Consider the following 17,816-nt stretch of genomic DNA (forward strand, 5'->3'; position numbering starts at 1 on the left):
CCGTAGATGCGCCGTGGTGTGACAGGTGGAGGCTCGAGTGCATTCCAGGGTCTTAGGGCAGCGAAGACACGACGTGTCTAGTCGGGGAAATTTGGGGTTGATACCACGTCATACGTATAAGCCGCAGCTGTCAGCGGCTGGAAACGTGACTAGCATCCCAGCCGCTCCAAGCCACCTTATTACCACCCTGCGCCTGGCTGCCTGTCCTCATTATCCCCTTAACGTTTTCTCCGGCCGATGGCTGTGCGAGGATGATCGCTTTCAAGAATTCAATCTGCCGCGTTTGACTCTACGCCCGCCGAACGGAGGCGACGGGGAGCGCCAAGAGTTGCAGCGGTGATGGATCCCGATAACAATCCTCGAGCGATTGTGAATAATAAAAAAAAAAAAGAGAGAGAGAGAAAGGGAGAAAGAAGGAAAGAATGCAAATGATCCATGATGACCCAACTGTCAGTCAGAGGACCGGGTGAACCGAAATAGTTCGCCTTGTCGCGAAATCCCGGGTAAAACCGCGCGACGTGATAAATGGTCCCGATTAATCGCGCACTTATCAGCGTGACGGCGATACAGTCATACCGGAGTCGGTCAAGCCGGGGGTTTTAATCGGGAACCCATCTCCCTTCTTCACCCCGGTGTAGCGTTCCGTCCCTCTCGCCGCCACCGCCGCCGCCACCGCCATCACCGCCGCCGAGAATGTCGCTCTTGATCTCTTCGATTCAGCGTGGCGATCGCGTGCGACCTTTTTATTTTATTTTTTTTTTCTATTCGCCGCGCGCGCTCACACGCGGGCGCGTAAGAGCGTGTTGACACGCCATAAAACCGCTATCGGGAAATCCGTCGGCCGCAAAAACCACCCTTTCCGCGTCGAGAAAGACCGACCCCCGCGCGCGCGCGCGCGCGTGTTCGCGCGGCGGGGTCGAGCCGGCTAATAAAAAAATAAACTGCCCTGTAACTCAATTTTACGCTGCCTTTGCGACCGCACGCATAAAAAGGACCTTTACTCGCGCGCGAGGGCTCTACCCTCCCTTTAAGGGCGCCGCGCGCGCCTCCGTGTGTAAATACCTACTTTGTGATTGTTCCTCGAGCTGTTCTCTTTTTTTAGAACCTCCGGTCTTTTCCTTATCCAGCGTGTCCAGTGTGCGATTCAGCGCGGCGAGGGAATGTATGCAACCGGGAACCTATTATACGCATCGACTGTCCTGCACGATCGAGTTTTGTGCAGTTGCACGTCGCCTCTCTATCGGAGATTCCCGTGGTAGAACGCGCTCACGACCTCGCGCGACTAAATTTATATATTATACACACACATACACCAGCAGCCGTCGCTGCATTCTCCGGGCGTTTATTTTTCGCTGTTAATTATATCGTTGCGCGTTGTTTTAAGACGGCGTTGTTACGTCGGCCTTCGTTGGCGAGATATCTCGACGTTACGTCAGGCATGGCGCGCGGCGAAGAGACGCCTCTTGGAACCTCTGAGACGGAGCGAAACAATCGAGCGTCGATGAGGAGGAGGCGCAAACGGGGGAATTTTTTAATATCAATTTGACAACGCCAGGACGCAAGTCAACTCAATGTAGAATCTGGAGCATCGAATTCGGGTGTCACTGTCGACGAGCGCTCCCATTTCGGGGTTAATTGGCTTGCGCGAATGTTCATCCGTTACACGTGAATACCCAATTGCGCTGATCAACGACCTTTGACGGCGAGTTAATAATTAGTGCGACCGACGGCCGCTCAATTCGCCCCGATTATCTTGACGACGGCGACGATGTTTTCCGCGGCTGGGCGAGAGTCTCGGCGCGTGTCGCGCGCGCGAGAGAAAGAGAGAGCCGGGCGAAATAAAACAATCTCGGTGTTTATATACACGTCTACCCCTTCCGCAGACCCTCACGTGAAATGGCTACAAAATAACACAATTACAACGCGACCACGGGCTCACCCTCGGTGACCGGCGCTCGTCCTCGTTCTCACCCCTTGATTCCGCTCTTTTCTCTCTTCCCTCCGACTCACACTGCTCCATTACAGCGCGCTGCAGGGAAAAAGAAACGATAGGGAGGTATCGCGGCGGGGGGAGGAGGAGAGGATAAGATCTGAGGGCGAGAAAGAGGTAGAGAAATACGGTGGACGAGGGATAGAGAGGAGGAGAATGAGAGAAGAACGGGAGGAAAGTAGGGGGTGAAGGCAGGTCTGACCGACTCGTTACAAGTCTATTCAGACATCCGGAAAGAACAGCGCGTGCCGGTATTCATTTTGTTGACCGGAACCATTATCTGCCCCTTCGCTCCTTTTTCCCTCTCTCTCTCTCTCTCTCTCTCTCTCTCTCTTTCTCCATCTCGCGCTCTCTTTCTCCCTCTCTCTGCACCTACCGCCCTCACTTTTTCCTTCCACCCCTGAGCTTAACCAGCGACGTGGCCGTTTTAAAACCTTACGGCTAATTTATTAATCCTAGCAGGGTAACCGCTCGCCCTCGGTTATCCGGTGGACCTTTTTTACCCGGCGCTAATTAAAAACCAGGAAGCTGCGGCGATCTTCCCACGGAATAAAAATAACACCCGATTTCCTCCGGTCGCGTGGAACTTTCGCAAGATTCGCCCTGGCACTCCTACCGTCGGTCGCGACGCGCCCACCTCCGTCTTCGTGTGTCTCGTCGCGATGTTTACTTCTGCTCCGACGAAAATCGAGCACTTTTCAACTTTAATCTTCAGCAAACTTTGATTTCAAAACAGAATTAATCCGTCCGAGTTTCTTCCCGGGGAATTACGCGGGACTCCGAACAATCCTGACAGCGTGTGCGCGCCGTCGTTCAACTTCGCAACTCGTAGAGCGTCGTGGCCCGCAAATAAAGCATGCCGCTAATGACGTCACGTATCGTAATCCAATTTATGGGTGGGCGGATGGGCGGCGGCAGCCGCCACTCGTCTTAAGAAAAAGGCGAGCACCTAAGTAGGGATCGACTTTCTTTCTCCATCTTGCCCGTCAGCTCTCGCTCTTCTGGAACGCGAAATGACGACCTGATGAAGTTTCTCGGCGCCACGGCGGTCGATTGGAGAGCCCCGGCGTAGTTGGCTAGGGGATCAGACCCGGGCGGAGGATTAGTACACGACAAAGTTTATAAAAGTACGCTCACTTCAGGGGAAACCCCCGGCGAACTAACCTAAGGCTGGCCTCCCCTTAGGGGGCTCCTGCGAAATCCTTTTCCGAATCCTCTAACACACGTGACAAACCTACCTATGATTCGTCGTGGCTATCACGCGTACTCGCGATGACGTCCGGCATCTCCAAACGACATCACGCGAGATGAGATCTCTTCCTCCAACAAACAAATAGACAGACAGACAGTAGACAGTCTGTTAGTTAAACTGGAGTCTGAAAGTTTATGTGCGGTTTGCTCATGTTGTCATCGTGCACACACAGAAAGATACATACTTCATTCAAATAAATGTTATTTGTTCTAAACACTTCGTAAATTTCCACAAATCTATCATAAGTTCGTTATAAGCATCAAATTTTTTCCAAAATATATACTAAATTTAAGTAACTTCTAATAAGTGTAGCATCTCGATCAAGAATATTAAATTAAAACAAAAATTCGGTTTACTTGTTAGAATCGAACTAACTTTTTTTCCGATGAAATTTCATAGTATTTTTGTAAAGAAAACTAATTCTTCTCTTTTGAGTGCATTTCTAAAATGTGATGTGATGTGAGTATTTCTAAAACTCGCAATATTTCAAGTATATTCCAAGATTATTGTCAAGAAAATATTCTTCGTTGAATATAAACATTGCTTAAAAGAAGGAAAGTGAACTGAGTAATCACTTTTCTTAACAGTTGGATGATATTTTTCTGCGAAAATATTTGAATATATATTGCGCATTTGCAACCCTTACTTGCATCATACACTTATTTATTAATATCGTTATACAGCAGTCTTTGCGCGCTTACGTGTTACGTGTGCAAACTTGATATAGGGTACGCAAAGGTTCAACGGCTATAAATAAATTATTATCGCGGAGCTGTATCGTGTAAATGAAGCTCGAAGCAGCTTTCGGCCGAACGCGCTGTCCGATTCTAAGGATCGGGCTTGTGTCTTTCGTCACATTATCGTTCACGATTGAAATAAAGAGAACTCTGCCGAAGGGGCTCGTATTAACCGATTAGTACTTCTCGGCTACCTGCAGTGCACTGGAAACCTGTAATTGTCTGGTCACGCGAGGTCGCCCCGGGAATACGAACGCGATCATACGTGACGTGCGCTATACCCACCATTAAGTTACAGCTTAGTGCACGACAGATGGTACAATCGGTCGTTTGGGCATGCTCGTCTGGCACCGTGGTCGTACTTTCGTGTTTAACGTCGTAAGAACAAAGGGAAGTTGAAAAAGTTTCGAAAAAATTCAGAAATTGCCGACATGAATTGTCCGCTAATGCAGACGTACCTCGACGGTAAAGATTGATTGACCGACGTCGGCCGCGGTAAATCGTGCGACGAAACGTTGTGCGCATTTGCGAGAACTCTCTGGCAAAGTGCAAATATTCGATTCAACAGCGAACCGCTCAGGTAGATCCTGCAAGCGTTCTTTAATGCTGCTTTCCGCACTTCGTCAGTTCGTCGGATGATATTGATGATGAATAATGTATGATAAAAAAAAGAGGCGACAAAAAGATGTGGCAACAACGTGTCGCGCATTAATGCATAGATAGGAAAAACGAGATATCGCGCGACGAAACTTTTTTTTCCCGATCGCTGAAACTTTCGTGCTGTCGCATGGGAGCGGGGCATCTATCCGTTCTTTGTTTCGCGGACAGTTGTAGGCCGGCCACATACCCCGTGCTAATCCCGACGGCTTAGTCATGGGCCGGAGAAATCCCAGAGGCTATTCACAAATGCGTAACTCGTACGACGAGATCCAGGCTGACCGCACGCGAGGCCATTTCTACCCTTCTGGACCATCCTTTCAACTTTCACTCGGGACCTCTCGCCAGAATTGGGGAAACTCATCCTGAAAAATGCTATTAAATAGCGTGCACGCCCGAGGAAGCAATGCAAGTTTCTTGAAATTCTTCTCCGAGATATTTTGAGTCTGTTATAAGCGCATACATGTAGATTAAAGGCGAATTTATTTATCTAATTATTCTTTTCATTTTTATCTTCACTTGAGGACGAAAAAGGCAGATGAGACAGTCGTCATAAAATTTTAACACGACTATATTTTAAATAAGGGAAGACAATATTGTTTCGCATTAACGTTGAGCGTCTTTTTTATTTTATTTTAAAGAATATACATGGGTGTGTAATGCAAGCCGCGAGAGAGAGAGAGAGAGAGAGAGAGAGAGAGAGAGAGAGAGAAAATTTTATTTTGTAATATAACGTAAAAATTATTAAGCTTATAATAATGAAATAATTTCAAGATTTTTACGTGAAATAAACGTCCCTTGCTACATGCTTAACGCCCGTGGAGTCCTTCGCCCTGACGTGTTCAACGTTCTCTGTGAGGAATAAGGTATACGTGATATATTGGCAAACGGGGAGCAAACTATATTCTGCCGCGATGTGCAGAATGAAACTACGCGGCGATGTCGGACACGTCGGCTGTCAGCCATTCAATAGTTAATTTCCATTCAACTGCCCCGCGTCGCTGGCAATACCGTGCGAGCAGTACCGAAGTATCACATTATTTTTCACATACTTTACAGTTTATACACATTTTTCTGTACTTTCCAAGTTGCATTTTTTAACGACTAAAACAACGCAGGTGTGTAGTGCACTTTAAATGTCTTTTCTTAGAAAGAATAATAAGTCATTCCATGGAGTAATGTTTGAAATATTTTTTAAGAGAGATGTCAGGATTATTTAAACAGAAATATGATTCATATTCACATAAAAATTAATTTTTTGTAATAATTTCGCTATTATTACTATTCTGGTTACATAGCTAAGAACGTTATCTATTTTGTTCCTTAATTTGTTGAAACAATAAAACATTTTTTTCAGTTTTTTTCCTATTGTATGGTATGTATTTCTTAATTTTATAAATTTATCTTTATATTTTTCTCTTTTCATGCTGTGCAGTATATTTAATAATATTCCAATCTGCAATATAAAGTGGTTTTGAAACCACTAACTTCTATCGTGTGCTTGCCCAAGTAATTTCTCAAAAGTGAATTCATGTGCTTTATAGAAACAGCAAAAATATATTCCACATTATTTTGTAAAAAAGAATTCTCATTTATATATTGTTATATTATCATCACTGAAACAAATTATCTGATATGTCAGGGTTGAAAAATAAGCATTACATAATGCTGTTAAAGTTGTAAGTTATTTTTTGACTGTGACTATTTAGTAAGGACATTAATCTTTCTAAATATAACTGTAACAATACTGGAGTTTTTTAGTAATAGTAGCAAAAATAATCCAAACTTTTATGATTAGTTTGTGAACACACGTAGAATACATGTACATGAGATAAACAGCATCAAACTGTCAAAGAAAAGATCTTCCAAACTTAATTAAAACAGTACTAACTCAGTACTTGTAGTAACTCATTACTTTATGTATAACAATAGTACTATTGAGTAACTTTTTAAGACTAGTAACGATAACAGTAAGTTTTATTAATAAAATAAGGAATCTTGACGTAGTGCTTTTTAGATTAAAAATTACTTTTTGTCTACAACTATTTAATAAAAATGGTCATCTTTTTAAATGTAATTATAACAGTAACAGAATTACATTTCTTAGATAATAGTAACAAATATAACTGGAACTTTTAAGATTAGTTTATGAATACATGTGGAATACATGTATATGTGACAAGTGGTATTAAACTGTCAAGAAAATAATCTTCAAAATTTGATGAAAACAGTACTAATTCAATATTTCTTGTAATAACTCGTTACTTTCTGTATAACAATAATGATATTAAGTAACTTTTCAAGATTAGTAACGGTAACAGTAAGTTTTATCAATAGGTAATAAGGAACCTTTATATAATGTTTTTTAAATTACAAGTTACTTTTTGTTTGTAACTATTTGGTAAGGAGATTAATCTTTTTAAAGATATATATAACAGTACTGATATTTCATTTCTTGAGCAGTAATAACAAATAATTTAAACTTTTATGGTTAATTTGTGAATATATGTAGAATACATATATATGAGGTAAGCAATATGAAACTGTCAAGAAGATAATCTTTAAAACTTGATGAAAATAATACTAACTCAGTACTTCTTGTAATAACTCATTATTTTCTGAATAACAATAATGGTAATAAGTAACTTTTCAAGATTAGTAATGATAATAGTAAGTTTTATGGGTAATGAAAAACCTTAACGTAATGCTTTTTAGGTTAGAAGTTATTCTTTGTCTACACTATTTACTGAGGACGGTAATCTTTTTAAATGTAATCATAATAGTAACAGAATTACACATTTCTTGGTTAATAATAACAAATATAATTTAAACTTTTAAAGTTAGTTTGTGGATACATGTAGAATACATATACATGAAATAAGCGACTTGACATCAAACTGTCAAAGGAAGGATCTTCTAAACTTGATAAAAACAATACTAACTCAGTACTTCTTGTGATAAATCATTACTTTCTAAATAAAAATAATGGTAATGAGTAACTTTCCAAGATTAGTAATAGTAACAGTAAGTTTTATGGGTAATGAAAAACCTTAACGTAATGCTCTTTAGGTTAGAAGTTATTCTTTGTCTACACTATTTACTGAGGACGTTAATCTTTTTAAATGTAATCATAATAGTAATAGAATTACACATTTCTTAGTTAATAATAACAAATATAATTTAAACTTTTAAAGTTAGTTTGTGGATACATGTAGAATACATATACATGAAATAAGTGATTTGACATCAAACTGTTAAAGGAAGGATCTTCTAAACTTGATGAAAACAATACTAACTCAGTACTTCTTGTGATAAATCATTACTTTCTAAATAAAAATAATGGTAATGAGTAACTTTCCAAGATTAGTAATAGTAACAGTAAGTTTTATGGGTAATGAAAAACCTTAACGTAATGCTCTTTAGGTTAGAAGTTATTCTGTGTTTACAACTATTTACTGAGGATGGTAATCTTTCTAAATGTAATTATAATAGTAACAGGATTACACATTTCTTGAATAATAATAACAAATATAATTTAAACTTTTAAAGTTAGTTTGTGGATACATGTAGAATACATATACATGAAATAAGCGACATCAAACTGTCAAAGAAAGGAAACTAAACTTCTAAACTTGATGAAAACAATACTAACTCAATACTTCTTGTGATAAATCGTTACTTTCTAAATAATAGTAAAGGTAATGAGTAATTTTTCAAGATTAATATTGATAATAATTTTATCTCAATAAATAACCAGTAATGAGTAACAGCATGTTATATTTAATATGTAGCTTTTCCCCTTTGTATAATATAGTATAATTATTATTGTACTACATATTATACAATCTAATATAAGTAATTTATTATATTTTTTTAAATATGTGTATAAAACTCTGTAAATTTGTTCTTTTAATTTGAGAGTTCATTGATCCAAATTTCTATTTCTTTCTTGAAATATATATATACTTGATCCAAGGTATATTTCATTCTGTATGCATGACACTTATGACCTAATTTTATGTGAGTTTTCTTAGCAGAGACTTCTCTTATCTTCTCTTATAGTTTTCTATCTCCTAGATTATCAGCCAGATCACATTGCAAATGATTCTCCAGTTTGACAATTCACAGGAATATATCCAATAATTTTTCTCTCAACATCTTTAGGCATTCAATAAACACATTTTTCATGAGATTGTTGAGAAAGATGCACTAATATTTTAATATAATTAACAATCATGTGTGTATTATACAAATTTTATGCTTTTATTTCGAATGTCACTTACGTCTTATTCTCATTCTCTTATTTATGGAAAGCACCTAGCTCAACCTATATCTCATAGCATCTCTCAGAACACAAAAAAAAATAGAGCGCTGATAGTCATTAAGTCTACATTTGTGCCTGCGTCAAAACTTATAATTTACAAAATGCCAGCTAGATTCATTAAATAGCTATAGAACTATCTATAATTATAATGACTATAATAATAAAGCGACCATAAGAGACAATGCAAAAGCAGTGCTTATTATCAAGTTAAAAACCTGTATATCCTGTAGTTTGCTGCATTACAACTTTGATGAGAACTTTTTTTTCATGCCAATTGTAACATCTAAATTTATAATTAATGATTTTAAGCTATGATAAATTTTATATGTATTTTGCAAAGAATCCGAATTATATCTAGTTTTAATTTCTGATCTCAATGTGTTGATTTTATTATCAGACTAAAACATTACTATTCTAAATGTTTATAATGATCGTTAATCTGACACCGCATTTCAGTCGACACGTTCCGCGTCGCGATGAACAACAGTCGTCGACAATGTAAATATCCAATTTATTCAGAATTACTGTCCGCTTGTATCGGGATTATCAATTTTCGGAATAGAAATAACGTGACGCAGAGACCGTGCGATAATGCCGCACGCGCGAACGCGTGCTCGGTATCACCGTAGTATGTAATTAATGTGGAAACGTAATGAATTTAAAGCGGAACCGCAGTTTCTCCTCAGCATTTTCAGTGTTTCGACACTTGACTACGATCCGTTGGAAAACATCAGATAATGCTGATAGCAATCAATCAAACTTTGAATTCCCAATTATAAAAGAATAATGACAATAGACTGAGCTTTTTCAAATTCGACAGTTTACGTTATTGTGAGCTTGCAAAAATTCATCGAATTTTTAGCTATAAAAATGTTGTATTATCAATAATATTCTGTTATTAATAATAACAATAATATATTTAATCAGAATAACTGCCAATGTTATTCATCTGCTGTCTTTTAAGCAGTTGTCTAATTGTATGCTTATAAAACAAGACGTTTTTCGAACCAATGAAATTATCAATAATCCGACAAACTCTCGCTCAAGTTTCTAACAATTAAGTGAATTAATTCGCGCCATAGCTATTTTTTTACCATTTGTCGCGACAAAGCCTCGATATTTCCGTGTGCAGCTTAATTAGTTCGCGTCTAGCTTGCAGAGAAGCTCACGCTAAGACAGCGCACGAGCTTAGCCGCTAAAAGCCCGGCTAAAAACTAGCGCGTACATCGTATCTCGTGAATATCTTAAGAGGCACTTAATGTACTAACATCTGACTCTGTATGGCCGTTTGATTTGTTGCAGAGGGCAACAAGTGCCCGACCCCAGGCTGCACGGGGCAGGGTCACGTGACCGGACTCTACTCTCACCATCGCAGGTAAGCAATTATCGGTAATTAACCTGCGCTCCGCACTCAGCCACGGCCGATTACACACCTACGCGGTTTTACCGGAGAATCGAGCGGGGTCGTTACGCAGGAAACCGACGTGAATAGGCCAATTCGTGACCTATATGTCGGATCTTGTATAATACGTTGAAACGATAATACGTTGTATATATAATATATTGAATGATATTATCAATGATATTATCATTGAATGTTTATGATAAATTATACATTGTACACATCAATTTTGATAGTAAGAGGATGAAAGAAAACGTTCAATTTGAGCGCAAAACCTAGATGTAATTTGAGCGCGAAGACACGATATAATTCTAAAAAGAGAGGCCGTAATCAACCGAAATCTGTGCATTTTTTAATCGTTTCCGATGTATTCGCAGTCTTTCCGGATGCCCACAGAAGGATAAATTGACTCCAGAGAGTAAGTACTTCTTCGTTAAGCCAATTACTTCTTATCGTAGCTATATAGTGCATCTTCTTTTTGCGAGAGTGCCTTTTTCTCACGTTACGGCGAGGAAGTGGAGGTGTGAATCGTCGACGAGAATAATTTTTTTCGCACTTCACGATCGATAACGCATAATTAAAAAGTACATTTCATAAAATCGCCAAAATTCTTGGAATCCAATCGTATTCTAATGAATATTCGCACGTACCTCTATTTTCCAAGTATTTTTCCGAGTAACATCATTGAAATCCCTTCGTGTCTTCGTTTTACACTTTCCACCGATTGACTATTCGAGCTCTTTTCAAACAATTCGTATACAGTCGTGAAGACTTGAAGATCATATTCTTCAAATAGCGATCGCAGTAGCCTGTCGGTGACTCAATTCGCTCCCCCTCTGAAGCATTGGCGATCGGGCTCGTCGATCGTTCGCGAAAGAGCATTGTTCTCCGCCGCGGCTTCCTCGCCTCATTAAACGCAACAGAAGTGTACCTTTGATACACGAGATCAAATTAGAAAGGGAAAAAAATAAATGTTTTTTTCTCTGAGTGACGAGCGCGGTGCACGCGCTCGCGTGTGTGCGCGTGTGCGTGTGTGTCTGTATTATTGTCTGTTGTATTCTTTGCGCTTTTCGTTTGCGGGGTAGAGAGCTTTATTTATTGGGTTATACTCTTCCGTTTTAATTTACCGTTCTGTTTGTAGTTCATTATAGTAGAGAATTATCACTACACTCGAAACTTGGTTGTGTTGGTCGTGCCTACGAACCCTCTGGAGAACTCGAGACACGGGCGGCGCGACGAGCCGGCGTATGCGCACACGCCGGGCATTTCACACGGAGGACACTTGTGCGATTGAGTATAATTACGCAACGATCGGTCGAATGATCGATGCCGAGCTTCCCATCTCGACGTTACGACTTTCTCCACAGCGACGGAGATAGCACCGGTCCCTCGTTAACGACAAATTCAGCGGTTCTGCAGAGAGTATACGCGTAGCCATCTGCGTGTACACGTGTAGATATTACAGTCGCATAATTTTCGTTTCCACTTATGGTAAGCTTGTTTCCTCCCGCCCTCCCTCCCTCCGTCTCTTTCTCTATTTTTTTCTCTGTCTTATTATCTGTCTTTCTGCGACTCCCTCATCGTCGAAATCGATTTTGCAGTTTGTTCACGCGTTTCTGCACGACGGAGAGACGTTCTCATCGACGCGGCACACCTCCCCTCACACAGATTTTGTGAATTTTTGTGTTATCATTTTCTATCGATTGATTGATTAATTGATTGTCTTTACTTGTGTTTCTCTCTACCCGCTCAGTATACTTGATTGTACTGTTACACGTTGTTTTGCGTTCCGTGGTGTGGCAAGGGGACACAGCGTACTTCAACCCCTTACACTCTATGTCTTATGTTTTTCGTTTTCTCCTCTCATGAACGCGCGCTACGTGTACAACTTCGACTCTCTCTCTCTCTCTTTTTCTCACTTCTCTCTATAAACGAGTCTCGACTCGTTTGCTCACTCGTGAAGAACGACTAACCGTATCATCGCCTAGAGCTAGAGACTCCGTTTCCTCGTTCAGCTTTTCGTTCCCTTTCGCGGGGGCGGGAAACACGCGGCGTCCAACATTCCCGGAGATAATTATACTCAACGCATCAAGATAGCTCGACTTACGGCACCACCTGCCGCGTGCGTGTGCGCCGTGTCTCTAATTGTGTGTGCGTAACAAGACGTGAGCGTGCTAAGACGTGTCTGTAACCACGCCGCGTGTCTCTGGGTTCTCGCAGTTCTGGCGATGCATGAGACTATATTGAAATGCCCAACGCCTGGTTGCAACGGCCGCGGCCATGTCAGCTCCAATCGGAACACGCACAGGAGCCTGTCCGGATGTCCCATCGCCGCGGCCAATAAGCAGGCCGCACGCGAGGCACGACACAAGGCTCAAGGTAAGGCAGCACCGGTCACCCACGTCTCGTGTGTGCGTCCGGGTTGATACGGTCTGGACACGAAAATCCCCTCGCGCGCTGCCCAACGCGACGAGATTAACGCTTGACCGCTAGAGACAAGAGTAGAGGCTGTAATCTTGCGCGTAAGACACGCATCTCGTTCTTCGGAGCTCTCGGCCTGATGAGATCGCGAGGGTGATCCCCGCGACGATCCCTGCGCGACTTCATACGACACGACGCGCGAATGTGTTAGCTGACATACCGAAAATTATCACGCATTTACGTATCGCATATCGATGAGACGTTCGGAATAATACGCTGCATTTACATCTACTTCTAAGAATCGGAGAAGTATCTTTTGGTTTTGAAAAAAATATTGGTTCCCTGTAGATTTTCAGTCGACTCGAAGACTCAGATGTAATATCAATGGGCCAGTTCGAAACGTAACGATTTGGAAGTCTCTCGCTCTGCGAGAGAGTGAATCTCAGATTCTGTGACTCTTTATAGGATCAATGTAATTGTCAAAGCATTTTATTCCCAGTAATTGAAATCAAGTAAAAATCAAAGGTACCTTTGACATTCTTTGAAAAAGATTGTAGCTGGTGTATGACAATCTTAATTTAAGGGATGTATTATGCGTTTCGCTCAAAGACACAGGTTCATTGAGTTGTCGTCCCTTTGAACTGAGCCATTGAGGTGTCTTACTGCGATCGACAGCTGCATGTTACTTGATATGGGACTAGCGAGCGTAACAATGCTTCTTAGTAGAAAAGAGTAGTATTTGATTTGACACGAACGTCGATCCGCACTGACACTTGAAGTTTGCGAAAGAACCGCCGCGTGTCCCGCGTATCCCATCACACCTGTGCGATTAAACACGTGACTTTCCGTGATAGTGCCGGGAATACCGCCGGAATATATCAGCACGAATCTTCTGCCACCATCGATGGACACAAAAAGCTACTCGCAGTACGGCTCAACGACGCAGGACACGAAGCCGGTGTTGAGCAGCTTGACCTACGACTACTATTCGACGACGAAGAACACCGGGATCAACGTGAAGCCGCCGAAGACGCCGGAGGAGAACAGCACGACGCGGCCCACCAAGGTACCCAAGACGGAGAACATGACTCTCAGCAGCAGTTGCTGCAACACTCTCTCCACGAGGAACCAGAACACGGGCGAGCTGCTGGTTCCGAAGACGGAGGACACCGCGTCCTGTCGCGTCAACTCGCCGCCGCCACCGCCGCCGCCCGCAGTACGACAGACGTACGATTCCTACATGAGTCAAGACTCTAACTCCTCGTCCATGTCGTCCATGGACGCGATGGGCTCCAGACAATCCATAGGCGCAACGATCCACCATCCTAGTCAGCACCCAACGCATCATGTTCTGCCGATGCAACCGGTCGCCTACCCAATGCCGATGGTTGAGGATACCAGAATGAGCCATCAAATGTCGCAAAGATCACCGTACGAGCCTACCGCGATGATGGCCGCGGCGGCTGCCGCAGCTGCGGCTGCGACCACCACGGACGACCTGTACCATCACAGATCGACTGAACACGCGAGAGCATACATGCATCCGGGCGCGAGCAACATCGCGCGACCAGTAGTTACGTACTCCAATGACATTACGGCCGGCAGAGGCTACGAGAACGCGGTGGTGAGCGCGGCTAATCATCGACCTTACGATCCTGGCACCACCGCGACCTACGAGAGATACGACACGCAGTCGTGTGTGCCCATCCCGTCGCAGCAGCAACAGCAACAACAGCAACAGCAGCAGCAGCAACAGCAACAGCAGCAGCTTCACTCGAGAGCGAACATGTATTATCTGGGTCAGACCGGTATGACGCCGGAGGAGCAGGAACGGGTTTATCATCAAGAGGCAGCGGCGGCCGCGCAACAACATCAAATGGCGATGGCCGCCGCTACCGCAGCCGGAATGATGAAGACAGAAGATGGTAATTTGTTCGAAATCATCCCCGCAGCTGCTCAAGACTCGGCGGTGCCTAAACGTTGCGTCTCTGTGGATGTTGCAGTGAAGTGTGTTACGGTCGCGCAGGTGCAGCAGATGCAGAAACCTGGTGGACCGCCCACCTCACCTGGGGGATCGGTGATGGACTTATCTACCTCCAGTGTTACCTCCACCAGTCCGCAGGTGAGTTAAAACACCTTGGATGCTCTCGTGAGCGCGCGGGAGAGCACTTTTGCCGCGACACTCGAGAGTGGGCAGTTGGGGATTTTTATCGATGACGTGTCGCGGTTCGCAGGCGCCACCCTACGGCTCGAACAGCCTCAGTCCGCAGTATGGAGGAGGACAAACGGTGGGAAGCAGCCCTCAAGCCGCAGCAAGTCCCCACTTGACGGCCAGCCCTCAAGTCCCTAGTCCTCAGGGTCAGACTCTGGATCTCAGCGTCAATAGACTTCACAGGTACGCGATGTCTCTCGTATCTCGACGATAAATAATTTTTAATTCGACTTCCGACTTTCAAAGCGAGCTCCGTTTAACACAATGACAATAGTATTTTAATGCTCAATTAAATTTTTAACTACCAAAGATATAATAAATAAATGCAATTCGCGATATATATATATTTTCCTTATTAGCTACATATTTCATTTATTAGACGCAATTGATTGTATTTTATACTTAAATTAGTGAAACGCGGCAATATTGCCACTAGCGACCTCCATGGCAGTCAACGTGTTAAATTTAATAAAGATACTCCTTCAGAGACTCGAACTCTAAAATATAAAAAAGGAACCTGAGACAATCTGGCGGATAGTCTAATGTAAACTTCTAATGTAGTCCTATAAAGTCTTTATAGGACTCTGAATAACATGAGATAACGTTGCCTCTATTTCAGTGGTGCGCCCAGTCCGCAGTATTCCACCGGCCACGGTGAAGCCGTGGCGGTTCCGGTGGGTCCGGGTTTCCCAGCGCCACGGCCGATCGAGGAGCAGACCGAACCGGTTGATTTCTCAACGGCGAACGAGCCAGTCAATTTCAGCGGAGGTCCGGGGATCAGGCCTGTTCCTGGGTTTCCGCCACCCGGGGTGCACGTGACGGCGTATAGTCGCGAGAGTACGCCCGACAGCGGGGGTTCCCACTACATGGACGCTTACCGAGAACCCACTAGTGAGTTATCATCGTTTATCGGATAACTGCGCGGGCGATCTATGATCCGAGCGGCTTTATGACCGTTCTCCGTTGCGCTTGCGCTTGACGTTGTTCGTCGCAAAATTATAAAATTCAAGTCGCGGAATAATAATATTCAGAAAATAATATTCAGAAAATAATGTCATGTTTCTGTCGAAATAGCGGAGGATTTTAGCGTCACGGTAACCTTTGTCGCTCCCCTTCACGTCGGAATTTCGCGCGACGAACGTTTTGCGTCTGTCGAAACGTTTGCAAAAACGACGACGTCTCTTGGCCTCGAAATGTTTCCGCGCCGCGCGGCGTACACGCGGCATAATTGGAGAATTCGCCGACTGCGAGAAAACGCCGACGAAGGCAAAGCGGTTACTGCGACGTACGATAATGCCAGGTGAAGATGGGACAGGGCGAAAAAACGAACGGAGAAGGGCGCGACAACATGTCCTTAACGCTATAAATTTTACTCGGTACACGCGGCGGGAGATACACGCGAAGCGTTAATGTGTCCTTACACAGACGTCGTGTAACGTCAGGCGATCGCGGGGGCGACGACGAGGAGGCGCGTGGACGAGGGATTCGGAAGAGAACAAAGAGCCCGACGCCCCCGGGGGTCGGCAAGGGTGGCGAGGGACGTAGGTGGGCGTAGGGGACGATACGCGGTTACAACCGTCGAATAAAAATTCACCAGAACAGTACATGGACTGCTATAATAGGCACCTATGGCCGAACTCTCATTTTCCTCGGTCTCTCTGTACCTTGGCATTCCAAACCCGCGGCCCATCTCTCCCTTCCATCCCCCCTCTCATTCGCTCTCTCTTTCTCCCTTCGATCGTCCCCCGTTTTCTCCGTTTCTCTTTCTCCCCCTTCATTCTCTCTCTTTCTCTCTTTCTCATTCTCTCTTTCTCTTTTCCTCTATCCTTCGGCCTGAATGTGCACCGTGCGCACCCTTCCCGTCGAACCACCCCCTGTGACGGTACACGGCCATTGTTAATTATCAATATTTCGCGTACACGTAGCGCCGGCAAAAGTCCGGCGCGGCCGATATTGTGCGGACTCTGACGCTGGGGAGTAGTTATTGAAATTGAAACATTCGAGCACACACAGCGCCGTGTTCCCCGGCCTCGACACACACAGGGCCGCTGTGTTCACGCGACGTCGAGCGCGCGAGCGCACAGTCGGCCTTCCATCCGTCGGCTATTTGCACTGCGTGCTCTCTCGACAAAATGAATTCTTGCCAGTAAATAAACGTGTAGATTTTACAACAGTTAATCAAGCAGCGGGCTGCTCCTGTACCGCGGCTATGTTCGCGCTATTTCTGCGTCTGCCATTCGGCAGAGCGCGATTACATGACACGCGTGTATGTATTTGCGCAATGTCCTAGAAATCATGACTTTTCTCGTAAAGTCGGATTCAAGATAATATTTTTGGCTTTTGATGACACTTCCGATCGATATTGCGGCGTATCGACTAAAAAATTTTTTAAATTTAATATTAAGTATATCAATAATCAAAGAGATATTTTTAAGACAAATATTACTATTTAATAAAGATTTATAAGAAATTTTGACTAGAAAAATGTTCTTCTCTATCAAATCTATTTTGTATCTATCGAAAAATATTTCTATATCAAATCTGTCGAAAAATTAATAAATTTGAGAAGATTTTTAAAAATTTAATATTAAATATCAATTACATCAAAAAGATATTCTTAAGATGTAAATAGAATACTTAATATACTAAAAGATTAATAAGAAAATTTGGCAAAAAAAAATGTTTCTTTCTATCAAATCTATTTTGTATCGATCGAAGAAGATTTTAATTTCAAATCTGTCGAGAAATATTTTATAAATGCACACACACACACACACACACACACACACACACACACACACACACACACACACACACACAC

The 17,816-nt window shown here is 43.0% G+C and overlaps 1 protein-coding gene across 17 annotated transcripts in view; it reads left to right on the plus strand.

Annotated features, from left to right (window-relative positions):
* The window catches only part of LOC116848712, a 336,115-nt gene that overhangs the window by 302,443 nt on the left and 15,856 nt on the right, over positions 1 to 17,816 (plus strand). For 15 of the 17 annotated variants that reach the window (XR_004379004.1, XM_032825076.1, XM_032825075.1 and 12 more), the window contains 6 exons: positions 10,263 to 10,335; positions 10,740 to 10,780; positions 12,583 to 12,741; positions 13,638 to 14,905; positions 15,018 to 15,178; positions 15,615 to 15,886. Coding sequence is in view for 16 of the 17 variants with exons in the window: in XM_032825076.1 (XP_032680967.1) it covers positions 10,263 to 10,335; positions 10,740 to 10,780; positions 12,583 to 12,741; positions 13,638 to 14,905; positions 15,018 to 15,178; positions 15,615 to 15,886 (1,974 nt within the window). In the remaining variant the exon portion in view is untranslated. The remainder of the gene's footprint in view (positions 1 to 10,262; positions 10,336 to 10,739; positions 10,781 to 12,582; positions 12,742 to 13,637; positions 14,906 to 15,017; positions 15,179 to 15,614; positions 15,887 to 17,816) is intronic. The other 2 variants (XM_032825083.1, XM_032825084.1) reach the window with 2 other exon arrangements.

This window comes from Odontomachus brunneus, unplaced genomic scaffold (genome assembly GCF_010583005.1).
Source record: "Odontomachus brunneus isolate Ranch 3 - 2012 unplaced genomic scaffold, Obru_v1 Obru_scaffold_098, whole genome shotgun sequence".
In the NCBI taxonomy this organism is placed as follows: Eukaryota; Metazoa; Arthropoda; class Insecta; order Hymenoptera; family Formicidae; genus Odontomachus; species Odontomachus brunneus.